This window comes from Rattus norvegicus, chromosome 7 (assembly GCF_021556685.1).
Source record: "Rattus norvegicus strain SHRSP/BbbUtx chromosome 7, alternate assembly SHRSP_T2T, whole genome shotgun sequence".
NCBI classification, from domain to species: domain Eukaryota; kingdom Metazoa; phylum Chordata; class Mammalia; order Rodentia; family Muridae; genus Rattus; species Rattus norvegicus.
This window is the reverse complement of record NC_141540.1, coordinates 99177362-99192264: the sequence shown is the minus strand read 5'-3', so window position 1 is coordinate 99192264 and position 14903 is coordinate 99177362. Positions and strand designations below refer to the sequence as shown.

Below are 14903 nucleotides of genomic sequence, written 5' to 3'. Positions count from 1 at the left end.
ACAGTAATGGCCTGTACACTCATCCACACTGCCGGGGCACCAGTTGTGCTGATTGCTTCAGGCTATTTCAGACAGAGAATAAAAGAGCCACATGTTGGAGGTGGTGGCAAATAAGCTGCCTTATTGGCAGTCAGAAAGGAGATAGGTGGGGGAAAGAATTAGTAAGTTTCAGAGGATGTGACCTTTGACCTGACTGTTGAAGGAAGGAATCCCAGTAGCATGGAGAGGACAGTCAGGTGGAGGCAGTGGCCTGTGTATAGTTGATAGTGGGAAAGACCTGTTCCTGCAATTCCAGAAGGTACATTCTGGAACACTTTGTCAGCCTGTGGGTCTGAGACATGGCTGTCTTAGGTCCCTCCAAGCTTGTAGTCCTGTGGGATGTGGGGCTAGAATACCCTTGTATTCTGAACTCAAAGCCAGAGGCTCAATCTGGAGTCCCCCGTGGAATGAGTACACTTGCTCCAGGAACCAAGAATCTGGGCCTGGCATGTTGTTCACGTACCCAAAGGCTCCCTACTGCCTTTGACAGTAAGTGGGACCCTGTTTTAGTTACTGTTCTATTGCAGGGTTAAGACACCTTAACCAAGGAAACATATAAAGGAAAGCATTTAATTAGGGGCAGGGGTTGGTTTGCTTAGTTTCAGATTAGTCTATGACCACCCTGGGGGAACATGGTAGCAGGCAGCCTCTAGTAAGAGCAATAGCTGAGAGTTCACACTTTATCTGTAATATGGGGGGCGGAGATTATGAGACTGGGCCTGGTGTGGACCCCTCCAACAAGCCCACACCCCCCCAGTTTTCCTAGAGAGTACACCAATGGGAACCAAGGATTCAAATATACGAGCCTATGGGGCCATTCTCATTCAAACGGCCACAGATTCATATTTAAAAGATCCAGACTCCCTATTGAGCAGCGTGTTTGCTTCTCGAACAATGCAGCTCAACTGGAGAATCCCGGGTGCCTGTTAGCCTTCCCGAGCTGTGCCTCCTAGAGCTCCCAGGGACGTCCTGGGGAAGCTGAAGCAAGGTGGCAGAAAGGGTGCACGAGTACGCGCATGCTTCTAAATTATTACCCGAGGCTCCTTCGCTCAGTTACGCCGGGTTAAGAGTGACCGTGAGAACCCAGCATCCGGAAGGAGGCCAGGAACACAGTAGGTGCCCAATAAATATTTCATAACATCCTGAGCGTGTGAACTCTATACAAAAGCTCACAACAGTCTCTCTCTCCCATGCTCTCCCGCACCAGGACAACTTTAGCAGGCAACCCATTGTGTCTGTTGATGGACAGAGGGGCAGGCGAATAAAGACAGCGCGAGTGTAGATGGGCTGGTCCCAGAAAGGCAAGAAACTCCGAGATTTTGGAAACGCTAACGGAACTTAACCCTTTGAGCATGCGCACTGGGCTTTCCACCAGGGTCTTGAGACTCAGGCCGGAAGCTGCTCGCAGGTGCCTCGTTAGCGCAGTAGGTAGCGCGTCAGTCTCATAATCTGAAGGTCGTGAGTTCGATCCTCACACGGGGCACAATACTTTTGGCCGTTCCAGGTCTAATTTCTTGCTAGAAGCGGATTTATTTCTGTTGTGGAGCTCTCGCAACGCAGAGATTCTTGTTCTGTCTAGGCGTGGAATGGCTTGGCGTGTTCTAGGAGGACTTGGATCTTGTAAACTGGTAACCGCTGAGATCCCGGACTGCCCGGGGGGTTGGGAGGCTGTACCTTTCTGGCTTGTTCAGGGTCGGGTGTGCTGCGAGGGGCGAGCCGAGCCGGGCAGAAGGCGGTGGGTGCCCACCCAGGCACGCGATGTCTTTAGGGGTCTCAGCCACTTCTGCAGGCAGCAGCCGTGCGACCACAGGTCAAATAGCAAGTCACATAGGGATGTGTCGGATATCACCCATCCCCACCTTCCGAACTGCTAACCTCCCCGGGATAACTGAGGCAGGGAGGACTCTTAGAGAGTCGTTTTCTGCTGTGTGTTTACTTCGGTGGCAGATTCGGTTGCTTGGAAGGTAGACACAGGTGGCTCTCTCCACTCCCTGGGATTCAAACTTCCCTGAAAACTCCCTGGATCACCACAAGCCCCCACTTTGGGTGGTAGTCCCCAGTAATGTCAGTTCGTAGTCTAGTAATCCCTCTCACGCTTGGTTTTCCTTTTCCTTCGTACACATCATTGCATAGTTTCCTTGGAGGAAGCTTAGAGAATACTTAGCAAGCGGACACGTGGCTCTACCGCAAGGTCCTTCCTTAAGGAGATCGAACCCGCCTTCCCTTCAACCATGAGGTTTGGGGTCTGGACTATAGGAATTGCCAAAAATGGAAACTGAGCTTCTGGTCAACTGTGTGGCTCAAGTTGGACTCTGGGCCATTGGGTCTGGAGTCTTTCTTCTTACAGCATTTTTGTTTTGATTTTTGAGACAGGATTTCTCTGTGTACCTCTGGCTGTCCTGGAACTCTCTCTGTAGACCAGGCTGATCTCCAACTCAGAGAGATCCTCCTGTCTCCACCTCTGGAGCATTTGAATTAATGGCATGAGCCACCATTTTAGTAGTCTTTCCTTCTTAGAGACCAATCGACATCCAAAGAGCCCTCACTATGATTGCCTAACAAGACCTTGCTGTCCACCGCTCACCTGGGTCACTGGGTCCCTGCTTTCACAGACTGCAGTCACAGGTGTGGCATTTCTTACTGTCTGCCAGCAGAGCCAACATGGAGAGCTCAGCTTCGCGAACTATTTCGCCATTGATGTCCTACTGAAGTCAGTCTTTGGGGCTCAAAGCCAGGAGTTGGGAGGTGTGTGTGGGGTCATGCCATAAATCTGCCTTTCTGTTCCTAGCTTCCTAAGCTTTGAAGACCTTCATCCACTAAAATTCCTAAGATTTTTTTCCACTCATGACCCCTCCCTTTTTGGCCTGAGAAATTTTGCAGGAACCTGGGTTTATAAGTATATAAATATGCAAATAAAATTTATTTTTAAGTTGAAAAATATCTTGTGTTTGGGGAGTCTGAAAGTTCATGGGCTGCTATAGTACGAATGCTGTGAATGTCCACCATCCACAGTGGACTTGAGGCTTTTCAGGTCTTCTTAGGTAGTCTGAGGGGGGAGCTTTAATTTTAAAACCAGTCTTTAACACCCATTCTGGTTATACATATAATTTAACCATTTATTAAAGATAAAAGCAAATTGGCACACTGATAAGATGAAAGTGTTCATTTAATTTTACACAATGAATTAAATCTTGGCTGAGTATTTGATTCTGCAACATATCGAATGTTTTCACCCTTCTTCAGAGATGACAGGTAATGTGTTGGGTATGGTAGTGCATGCCCGTTCTCACAGCACTTGACAGGTGGGGGTAGGCAGGCAAGTTCACAGTTATTCTCGGTCTCACAGCAAGTTTGAGGCAAGCCTGGGCTACGAAACTATGTCTCAAGAGAGCAGGCTCATAACCCACCTCGCAAAGTTGATGATACTTTGATTTTATAATTAGCAATGTTAAGAACATTGCTTTGCATAAATGTGTACATTCTGGGCCACTGCAGAAATTGTTGGAAATTCTGACCTGATCTCCAGCCAACATTTGCTTAGTGATTTTATTTTGAAACCCAAACAGTAATTTTGACATTGCGAGCTAGATCCCAAACACTCTACCAAGGAGCCGCATCTGCAGCTCAAACAGCAATTTAAAAAACCAAACATTTTAACTGTGATACAATCTAAAAATGCCCTAATTTGATGCAAGCTGAGGGATGGCGGTCCAAACACAGCAGATGTTTGTTCCTGTAGTTAACCTGTTATTTTTTCTATACAAACCAAAAGCTCAGCAGGTACAGCAAAAACCTGGGGGTTCATAGCATACAACAATCTCAAATCGGAGCTGAGATGTTTTAAGCAGTGGATATTGGTGTTTCGTGGGGTGACGTAATGGGACGGCCACATCAGGGCGCCATGGGAAACACTTATGCACAGACAAACCAAGGCTGGTGGGCGATACTCAAAGTGCACCTGCTAGCCGCGTTCTGGAAGTGCCCAGTGCGCATGTGCGTTTAGAACAGAGGCTGAGGTGGGACTGTGTGGTACAATCTTGGTAAGCGCCGGAATCATTATGTATTTGATATTGAACTAAGTTTTGTTTGTTGTGTGTTCAGAGACCTCTTACTGTTGCCAAAGTTTCATGACTCCCCCATTCAGTGGCAGGACTCCACACAGGGTCATGACTTACAGTTTAAGGAGCTGGGGTCTATATCACACAGGGCAAATGCTGGGATCTCAGTTTTACCAAACAGAGGCCAATATTGGGTCTACTTGTCAGTTAACCAAGGAGCTATAGAGCCTCTTCCCGCTTGATCGCGCTGACACTGTGCCCCTCCGATCCCTGCTCTGCAGTGGGGCCCGAAGCCCCGAGGCCCTCTTCTTCTGTGAAGCTGTCATCCAGCTACGCATCTCTGCTTTCTTTTGTTTCTGTTTCAAGGCCCCACAGCAAAGTAACGTGCGTGCGGGTGCGTGTGCGTGTGTGCGTGTGTGTGTGTGTGTGTGTGCATCCGCACGATGTTCAGGGTGTCCTGGAGGAGAGTGCAGCTGCATTCTGAATGATGCTACTTCACGGCAGGTTCAACACGAGCTGGGCAGGTTCCAGATCTCAGCTAGCAGTTGCACTTGAGCCTAGCCCATCAGCCTTGGTTTGTCTGTGTATGTGGGCCTTTCCCATGGTCCCGATACGGTCACCCTGCCCTGAATCTTTGTGCATGCTTAGTTGTCAGCCTGGAACAGTGTGGGTCGCCATCACTGTGACACAGATTCCTGCTGCCTGGGGATGTAGACAAGCTCTGGCAGAAAGGCAACCCCCATAAGTCTATTCTTCTGGCGTGCTCTCCTTGGGCTTTCAGTACCCTCCAGTGTTCGCATCTATACTTGTTTCCCTGTGAGTTTGTCTTTTGTTATGCTTGCCCTGCGTAGTTGTGTGGTTTGGACCCAGACTGGTACAATGACATTTAGCATCAAATTCAGAATCTCTGATAAGTGCACCCATACTCATAATCATGCCACATGCAGTCCTTGTCCATGTCAACCTCTATGGTGGTCACTTTGGAAGGTCCCCTTCCAACATACACAAACCTTGTTCAGCACTGGAGGAAAGCCCTACGAATGAATGAAAAGGACTGTGACCCACAGCACAGGGGCTGCGGAGATGGCTCAGTTGGTGAAGTGCCAGCACGAGGAGCTGAGTTCAACCCCCAGAACCTGCATTAAAAAAAAAAAATCTGGACATGTCTCAAAAGATAAGGTGGATAACACCTGGCAAATGGCATCCAGTATTGTTCTCTGCCCTCCACAAGCGCATACAAGCATGTGCATGTGTATACTGTCCCTCCCGCCCCCAATTCACACTGGAGTGTAGCCAGATGTGGGCTTAGCCCAATAAGAAAGAGTTGGTGCCAGAGAGTTTTACAAACAGAGCACTCATCTAGAGGTTGCTCACACACTCAAGCGAGCCCCTGAGAAACTCTCGATGCAGCCAGAACATGAAACATTTCAGTCAAGTTCAATGTTTATTCAGTCGTGGAGAGTTCACATTATTTATTTAAAAGTAACAAACATGGGGTTGGGGATTTAGCTCAGCGGTAAAGCACTTGCCTAGCAAGCGCAAGGCCCTGGGTTCGGTCCCCAGCTCCGGAAAAAAAAAAAAAGAAAAAAAAAAAAAGAAATAAAAGTAACAAACAAAACCAACCTGGGCAAGACTATGGATGCAGTGTTAAGAAGCAGGAAGAGATAATGGGAGATGCACTTTATATATTTGATTAAAGGTGAGAACCTTTGAGATGGCAATGCACAGCATGTGGCTATTTAGCTCAGAAAACCAGAGAATGCAATAGAAAACTGTGGAGAGAATCTCTTGCAAACGTATGGAAGAATCACCTGTCAATAAAATGCTGTTGGCCTACTAGCTCAGGCAGGAAATAGGGAAGTGGGAGTTGTGGTACATTTCTGGGATAGAGTCAAGTGGAAAGGATTTGCTGAAACACTGAGGAATATGGTTGCTCGAAACTGAAGGAGAGGTAACCAGGCATGTGGCATGACGTAGACTAGTCTAAACAGGGTAACTGAGTTAAAAACTAGCAGAAAACAAGCCAAAGCTACTGGCCAAGGCAACTATTCACAAATAATTCCATCTCAGTTATTTCTGGAACTTGTGCGAGGGTGGAAAAGCCCAAGGTTAGAAAACCATCTTCATTTGGGCAAGAATGCCTTTTGGGACAAGAATGGAAACTTTAAAGAGGTATTACATACAATTCTATGTCCAAGGTCACATATGAGTGCATGCACACACACACACACACACACACACACACACACACACACACACACACAATTAGAGTAGGTCTAAATTCCAGTCAAAAAGGACCTAAATGGGATGGAGATGACCCAGCACCTAGGCGCACTTACTCTTGGAGAACACTTTGGGTTGGTCCCAGCACTCACAGGACGGTTTACGACCACCTGCTAATTCTTGTTCCAAGGGATTTGACACCTTTTTCTGACCTCTCTGGGCTCCTGCATGCACAAACTCACACAGGCACACATAGGCACACAGATAAATCCTTTTCTTTTGAAGGACTTAAGAGATGATGTTTGCAATACACAGCTGATTGTGGCAGCCAGAAATACCTCGTTTTAGAACTTGAATGCTTTTAAGTCTGCAGGTTCCTTTCCTAAGATACCCACCACCTTCTACATTCTATGTCCTCTATTTCTGTGGCAAAACACCAGCAAAGTCCTACATTGTAATCACTGAAAAGGGCCAGACTGAGGAAGAATCCCTGAGAAACCAATATTTGCACCAAGACAGGTAGTATCTTGTAATTATGATTCTGTGGATAATATAGAGTGTTTTCCAGATGTATTTGGTTTACCACAAGATTCTTCTTAGTGACCCCAGAAAACAGAATTACTGCAAAGTACCACACAACTATCATATAACCTAGCACAGGGCTGGGACCTCAGATGCCTGTTGAATAATCTTCACAGGTCCTCAGGGACGAAGGGAGGCCCAGGCAGCAGAGGGGGAGGGGTAGAGGCAGCATAGTGGCTACTGTCAGTAGAGGGCAGGACAAGCTGAGCCTGAGCCAGTGCTGTGGGTGGGGTTACAGCAAGAGGCCTAAAAGATCCGAAGCGCAGAGCACAAGTCTGCCATTCATTCCACTTCTGCAGGCCTCTAGCCCAGTCCTGCTTGCTGCTGGAGTGAGGCCCAGTTTTTGTTTGAAGTCACGTTTGCCTATGATGGGAATGTGAGTATGGCAGCAAGAGTGCAGCTTGGTTCTCTCCTTCCAGCCTGTGGGCAGCCTGTGAACTCAGGTCATCGGGCGTGGCTTGCCCCTGTCCTCACTCAGCAGCCTCCTCCACTTGAGTCCTGTTGTTTATCTCTCCATTTATCTTTAAAATTAAGCCCATCTCATCGGCTGAACTCTGTGCAGTCTTTGTAAGCAAAGAAGACAGCTCAGTTTTGATAATTTCCAAAAAGCTTTATGTGAAATATTCTAGAAGCCCTTTACAAGCCAAAGCATTATAATTCAATAAAAACATAATTTTATAGATATATTTCTCTATACAAAAGGCTGATCGTTACAAAAATTAGAATAAATAATTGGAAAATGAGTGCCACTGATTTAAAAAAGATATCTCTGATTGCTTCATGGTGAAATGCCTTCTATGTCACCAAAAGATGAGGGCGCGGACAGCTGCTCCGAGCCCGGGCTGTGAGTCCCCTGCGAAGATCTCGCACATTCTTGAGAAGATCGGATTCCGTGTGGTTCCATTCTGTTGGCTTATCTCTTGAAAAAACTGGAAAATAAAATTTATAGTTATTAGCAGCTCAGTTTTCTGATACTAATATAGTATTTACTTTCAATGAATAATCAATAACAAAACCAACATATTAAAAACAAGTTTCTTGAGCAAAAAGCCAACCATATTACCCTGCCCTCTGTGCTTTCATTTCCCAGTCAAGGAGATTCTGTTGCTGCTGCTGCTGCTGCTGAACTCAAAGTCCGCAGAGAGCTCTCACACTGTATGTGTAAGTCAGACACTGTGTGTAAGTCAGACACTGTGTGTGTAAGTCAGACACTGTATGTGTAAGTCAGACACTGTGTGTGTAAGTCAGACAATGTGTGTAAGTCAGACACTGTGTGTGTAAGTCAGACACTGTGTGTGTAAGTCAGACACTGTATGTGTAAGTCAGACACTGTGTGTAAGTCAGACACTGTGTGTGTAAGTCAGACACTGTGTGTGTAAGTCAGACACTGTATGTGTAAGTCAGACACTGTGTGTGTAAGTCAGACACTGTGTGTGTAAGTCAGACACTGTGTGTGTAAGTCAGACACTGTATGTGTAAGCTTGGCACGCAGAGAGGAGGACAGACTGACTCCGGGTCAGGAGCCTGTCCACAGCCACGTCCCTCAAATACTGGACAGCTGTAGTGCAGGGCAGTCCAGCTCAGCACTGAAGTAACTTGCTGCTGGAGTTTACACTGCTCCATCCCGATGGGAACACTGGGAGGGAGGGAGTACCGCTCCATATTTAAATGGCTTCAGCTTCTGAAAATGAGTTCCGTCCCCCCAATACAGGCAGCCATTACACTTTCATTTGCTGCCAAACAACGGGAGCTCGGCGGTGAGGCGCAGATTATCTGGGTGTGCACCGCTCCAGGTGTGTGTGTTGGGGGTGGGGGTGGGGGTGAGGTGGGGCTGGGGGTCCCTGCTGCAGGCTAGAGACCCAGGGCCGCGCCAGCTGCCTGAGTAAGACAGTGGACCTTGTCTACCAAAGCAAAATATTTAAGTCTGAAGAACGGACAAGGTTTAATTAATCTTCTGGCATAGAATGTCAGATGCAGCTTCACATGATACTGGAATTTCATGATTTGTTATTAGTCATAGTTCTTGTCTTCTGGGGATCTGTATAAAAGGTTGTTCTTCTAAGAAAGCTCAAAAGTCTCTCCAAAAATCAAATTTTGCCTTATCTAAACAACAGCTTTATTGGAAAGCCAGTTAAAAGTCTACATATTTTCTTGTCCTCTCCTTATCAGATTTTAAAAATTATATATGTATAATACATATATGTATAATTATATATGTATATAATACATAATTTTTGGTTTTGGGTTTTTGTTTTTTCTTTTTTTTTTTTTTTTTTTTTGGTGATAACCCAGGCCCTACACTGGGCCTCTTCATACACCAGGCTGCTCAGACTGGCTGGGCCTTGATCTGTCTTCTTATAGGACAGATTATAGGCTTGGAATATACACTCACCCACCAGCTCCTTTTCTGAGTTACTGATTCTACTGGGATAGGATTAGTTCCTTAAGGGCCAACTCATGATCTGAGCCCTATCCTGGGCCACAAGTTACCTAGTCAGCCCCAACCCCTACACAGCCATCAGGCAACCTGCTGAACTCCTTCAGGGGGTGGGGGTGGGGAGTGTTGCAGCCGTGTTACCAGTCTAGTCAGTGTCTACGCCTGCTAAAGAGATGGAGTCGTCTGACCTGTGTCTGAGGCTGCTCCTCGTCCTGTGTTCCCCAGCAGAGCTGCGAGGTTCCCACTGTCCCATTCTAGACTTCCTCCCACCATTGCCCTCGGCACACCATGTGCTCTACCTCCTGTTAGTCTCCACTCTGCTGAAATATTGTGAAATGTAAAATAACAGGCGGAGTCTTCCATATTTACCAACTTACTCTGTGTCGAGGAATCCATGTCGGAAACATCATTTAATCGTAAGGTTTGAGGCAAGCAGGTTGAGTCCATGTGTTGCTTTTGTAACCAAGGCACTTCTGCTCATGCAGAGGAGAGAAAAAAGATGTGTGAGCAGAAACCCTTTAGTACTGACAAACAGTGCTCGGTAACGCACACTTGCACGGACGGTTACCATCTCTTTCTTGCTTTGGGAAGAACAGTGCTGCCATCAGCAGACGTGGAATCAGTGTCAAGGACAGAGAACTGCCCAGAAGCTATGCTAACGCTTAAGAGCATTCTCAGCTAAAACAAAGGCCAGCAAATAGTCAGGAAATAGACGCCAGGCGCCAGAAGCATGGCTTGGTGGGAGAGCAATGCCTGGTACACACAGGCTCCTGGTTCCCAACACCAAATGACAAGATTATGCAACGTCACCGAGAAGCAGTGTGAGTGTGTCAGAGGCCCAGGGTGGTATGGCTAAGTGGGCTACCATGGCACAGACCAGGTGAATAAGAAGCAGGAACCCCGATCACGGTAATGAGCTCAGCAGCAAAACCCCAGGAGCCCTTCTGCTCAGTAACTGCACTCCTCCCTGTGACACTCTCACAGGGCTGGTGAGAAGCTTGGCAGGTCAAGGTACTTGCTGCCAACTCGACCACTAGAGTCATTCCCTGGGACAGCACAGTGGATGGCGAGAACCCTCTTATGGCCATGCTGGGTCCCCCGCACTCCATCATGTTCATCTGTCCCAAGTGATATCTTTCTCCTAAGCCCTCACCCTTCTTCCTTCAGCATGTAGTATTCTGAAACCTGGCCTAATGGCTCCTTCTGGCCACAATGTTCCCAACGTCACCTTTTATTTCCTGTGACTCTGTGGTGGGGGAGAGTGTGCACACACACTTAGTGATCAGGAGTCAGCACACCCACCCACCGCCCTCAGGAGCTGCTTCTCCTTCCACTGGGAGTTCTGAGGAGTAAACTTAGGTCACCGGGGACATGTGGACAACACTTTTACTGGCTGCGCCATCTTGTTGGCTCCCACTATCTTTAATCTCTGAGGCGTTGTTCTATTGATATATGCTTTGTGTTTCATGGCCTTCCTTTCACTGGAGGCAGATTCTCGTGTAGTGCAGGCTGACCTTGAACTTCTGAAGCTCTTGTCTCTAGCTCCCAAAGTGCTAGCAACGTAGGAGTGTGCCTCCACACTTGGCCTGTTCATCTTTTTAAAGTGAGTAATCCGATGTTATCGATACATCAGAAGTTATTGTAACCATCGTCACTGACTTTAGAACACTTAGTAGTTGTTTCCCCAGCACTTTCTGACGACCACTCATCTCTCCTCTCAGTACAATTGTGCCAGGCCTGACTACTTCACACAGATGGGCTCACAGTGCATATACAACCCTTCATGTCTGGTTTCTGCAACGAGACATGTTTCCAAGGTCAACTATTCTGAAGCACGGAACATTTTATTTGTAACAGAAGACCATTTCCCTGTGTGGACACAGACATCCTCTCTCGCCTCACGTTTCACTATGCAGCTCAGACAGACCTGAACCTCCCCACACCCTCAGCTTCCTGAGTGCTTGCTTGCTTTACAGGTACAGGTGCCAAGCCTGAACACATGTCTGCTGTTCACTGTACGAGGCAAGCTGGAGCCTGAGGGAAGTACATCCGGGGGAGGCTGCTGTTAAAAGGTAACACTCATACACTATAAAGAGACTGGCGGGAGGAAATGCAGTAAAGAGGACTAACCTCCCCAGGCCTTACTCTGCTTTAGGATGCTAAATTATGATTTCCATCTAAAGTTACACTTGTCCGTCTGTCTGCCTGTCTGTCTCTCTTATCTGTTTTGTGCCTGTGTGTGCACATGTGCAGGCTGGAGGACTGTGGAGTGAGTTCCTCCTCCATCGCAGGGATCCTGGGAATTCTACCGAGGCTGTGAGGCGCGGCACCAGGGGCCTTTACCCACTGACTCACCTCAACCAGCCCGACAGAGTTCCGACTTTTCAGGTGAACGGTTGTAGGCCTTATCCTACGTAAGCTCGGTGCTGGAAGGCCCTGTGCTGCTGGACACGCTGCTGCTCTGGGGCCGACTGCTTGGCCAAGCATAATCCTTACTAAAGTCAGAGTAGTTCTTAGAGAACAAGGCAGACTCCAGACCAAGAGCACCAAAGACCACAGTCACGTGGACGAAGGCAGTCCCGGGGGCGTTAGAGGTCCCTTCATTTACTGCCTGGTGAGGTCTGTGCTGGGACTGAGCTTGGGTTTCTCGTATGTGAGGCAAGCATTCTATGGCTAAACTCTGTCCCCAGCTACGTCTGCAGCCTCCCATCCATCCCTTGTACATCTCACCCCCAACATAATCTGAATGAAAGTAACAGAAGACAGCTGTGGAGTTTATTCACGGTAACAGAGTGTGTTAAGGAATCTGTAATAGTGCAGACCCTGTAGACACTCACCTTCATGTTCCAAAGCTGCATTTGTCTCCTGCCCTAAAAACCACTTTCTAGAGGCATCTGAAAGGGCAGAGGCTTTCTTTTCTGATTGCAAATGGAATTCCTTCTCTCTGGCTTCCTTCCACTGTAGGCACACGGAACAGAAAGACCGTTAGAAACTGAAAACAGACGGCTCGGGCAGAGCGGCTCCTCCATTTTCCTCTGCCTCTCTCTTCATAGGATGACGCACACAGGCCTTGTGTGGTGCTGTGGATTTGGGGTGCGATGTAAGAACCCAGGGCAGAGGCAGGTCTTGTTAGCATATGAAGCACAAACCTGAGTTTGGTCAGCTCTGCCCGACAAGCAGCAATTGTTCCCTAGGTTTCAGGACTTATCAGACTCAGCTAACTTCCCAGCAATGGAAGGGAGTTCATTTCCCTTTAATGTGAATGCTGTGCCTCCGCTACGAAGACTAGAAAAGTCAGAGATCTCTTCGCTTGGGTCTGCGACACACAACAATCAATCAAAGGCTAGTGATTCCTACTGGGCCCAGCCTTCCCCCTATAAAATGAGGAAATTCATCTTAAATGAGTTCAGAGGATGACTAAGTAGTGAACTTAGGACATCCAGAAATGCTACACAGAAACACACAGACTAATTTTGTGATTAAAATGCCAATTCATCAAATACCAACTTTAAAGAATCTCACAATCTGAGGTCAAAGGACAACAGAGATCATTTCCCCTCTACTTATTGGGGCACAGTCTCCTGCTTTCCCAAGACCATACGACAGGAGAGGCAGCTTTAGAACTCAGGACGGTGGACACAATGGATTGTGCAGGAGACACTCAGTGCACCCTCAAGTCGTTATTTTACCTCAAGTAAATCTCACCAAAGTCTACAGTCAGTTGACACAGGGCCAGTAATCCCTGTCTTGAAGGGAGGGCTCCCCACAATGTTCCTATAGCTAATAATGTCAGCATTCTGGGTACTACCCCACACCTCAACCTTCTTTCCTGTCCTTAATAAAGGGCTACAAGGCAGGTTCCCTCATCGGGGTGAGGAGGAAGGTGAACCTGGGTCAGGGCAGTGAAGTGCTAGCTTCCAGGAGGGCACTGATGTTGACTACCTAAAGCCTGGACCTCCCAGGTCAGCAGAATCCTGGCAGGTCACTTTGCTAAGGCTCTGGAGCTGCTGGGTCAGCCAGGAGATACCAGCTGTGACTCCAGCATCTCTGAGTGAGTGACAGGGGGATAAAGGATGAAGGTCATGCAGCAGGGCACAGAGCGGGAAAGTGAGCGCAATGACAGCATCAGCCCGCCTCATCCTCCTTACAGCTATGCTACTCTGGGTCTGCCTACTACTGGCTACAGTGTCTACCATTTAAATTCTCTCTACATTTTTAAGTATTATAGCAGTACTATATCATCAAGTTAACAAGAACAAACCCAGAAGTCAGTAAGCTGAGACATAACAATACAAACCAGGAAGTAGAACTTACATTTGTAAGCAGTGTCAGGATTGGACAATGTTCTTGAATAGCACCCATTACATGAGAATCATTTAATGGGTTAGAGTGACTGCCTTGTGTTTGTAAGGCCTTGGGTCCGTCTTCCCGGCACGGGAAGAGGTTAGCTTATCACACTAGCCAGCAGTCTGTAGGCTTGCCTTACCTTCTTAGCCTCCTCCTCCATCATTGCATCTAACACTTGGATTTCTTTCTGTCTGTCCTTGCGGAGGAGAGTGGCGACCTCATAGTAGCCCTCGCTGCGCTGTCGATCCTCACGATTCTGCTTATGTAAAGTCTGAATCTGCCAGTCAGCATTCAGACAGGCTTGTTCCGCCTTTGCCAAATTGTCCTCCATCACCTAAGAAAAAGTAAATTCCAGAAAGATGCGGCCATCCACCTACTGTATCCAAGGATCTACTTAGCCTTGGTGGTGTGGTCCCATCACCAGGGTGTTTGGACAAACGGACTTCCAGGCCCCGCCGCAAACCAATCAAGTCCATCAGTTAAGCAGTTAGAGGTGTTGGGGGGGTGGGTGGGCAGGGTGCTGTGGGGACGTTCAAGGCCAGTTCAAGCTTGGGTGGTAACCAGACCCTCTCTTCACAATAGCAACAGTAAGCTCCTGAAGTGACTGCTTCACAGCCTGCACTAAGAACTTCTAGGTGAGAGAAAGGACAAGACAACAGCTTCTGGTTTTAACACCTTGAGAAGTAGTTAGAAAGAAAAGCCCCCTTTCAGATGTACAGGAACCAGGGAAAGGAAACAAACAGTATGGTGTTTCGGAGGGGTCAGCTAAGAGACAGATGTCCCCACCAGTCCTCATTTTTAGAACACTGCCAACCCGAGACACACCCACTTAACATTATGGTAAAGGGACAGCACAGAAGTTCTTTCTGAACGTCTCTTGTCCCATCTCAATCCACTTCAGTTAGCACTCCCGAAAGGGCAGTTCACAAGAAATGCAGAAAATAACTAGAAATATTTTCTTAAGGCCTCAGAAATATACAGTATTCTCAACTCTGCCGTGACCCCTGATTTCACGCCAGTGCTTCCAATCCTGAGCTACTGGATAAGATGCCTTGGAAATTCCTGTACGCCTGGTAGAGCCCCGGGGTTCTGTGCCCTTTGTGCTGCCCGGGACAATTCCAGAGAACACAGGACTGAACAATGTGGACCTTATTCAGTTCTCCTGTGCTGTCTTCTGTCTTACTGTCCTCTCACAGGGCATGTAAGCACATCACCGA

The 14903-nt window shown here is 47.6% G+C and overlaps 1 protein-coding gene, 1 long non-coding RNA gene and 1 other non-coding gene across 6 annotated transcripts in view; 2 read left to right on the top strand and 1 right to left on the bottom strand.

Annotated features, from left to right (window-relative positions):
• The first annotated feature begins 1449 nt into the window (after positions 1-1449).
• Trnam-cau2 (transfer RNA methionine (anticodon CAU) 2) lies at positions 1450-1522 on the top strand. The gene has a single exon. It is a non-coding gene; the product is annotated as a tRNA-Met (tRNA).
• LOC148004802 (uncharacterized) lies at positions 1487-12093 on the top strand. Its single transcript, XR_015625567.1, has 3 exons — positions 1487-1667; positions 11316-11411; positions 11631-12093. It is a non-coding gene; the product is annotated as an uncharacterized LOC148004802 (long non-coding RNA).
• Tbc1d31 (TBC1 domain family, member 31) overlaps positions 7492-14903 on the bottom strand; it is a 79382-nt gene continuing 71970 nt past the window's right edge. For all 4 annotated transcript variants that reach the window (XM_087556473.1, XM_087556475.1, NM_001134842.1 and 1 more), the window contains 4 exons: positions 13826-14020; positions 12177-12297; positions 9717-9812; positions 7492-7831 (listed from right to left, as the gene is read on the bottom strand). In XM_087556473.1, coding sequence (XP_087412599.1) covers positions 7698-7831; positions 9717-9812; positions 12177-12297; positions 13826-14020 — 546 coding nt within the window. In that variant the 3' untranslated portion in view covers positions 7492-7697. The remainder of the gene's footprint in view (positions 7832-9716; positions 9813-12176; positions 12298-13825; positions 14021-14903) is intronic.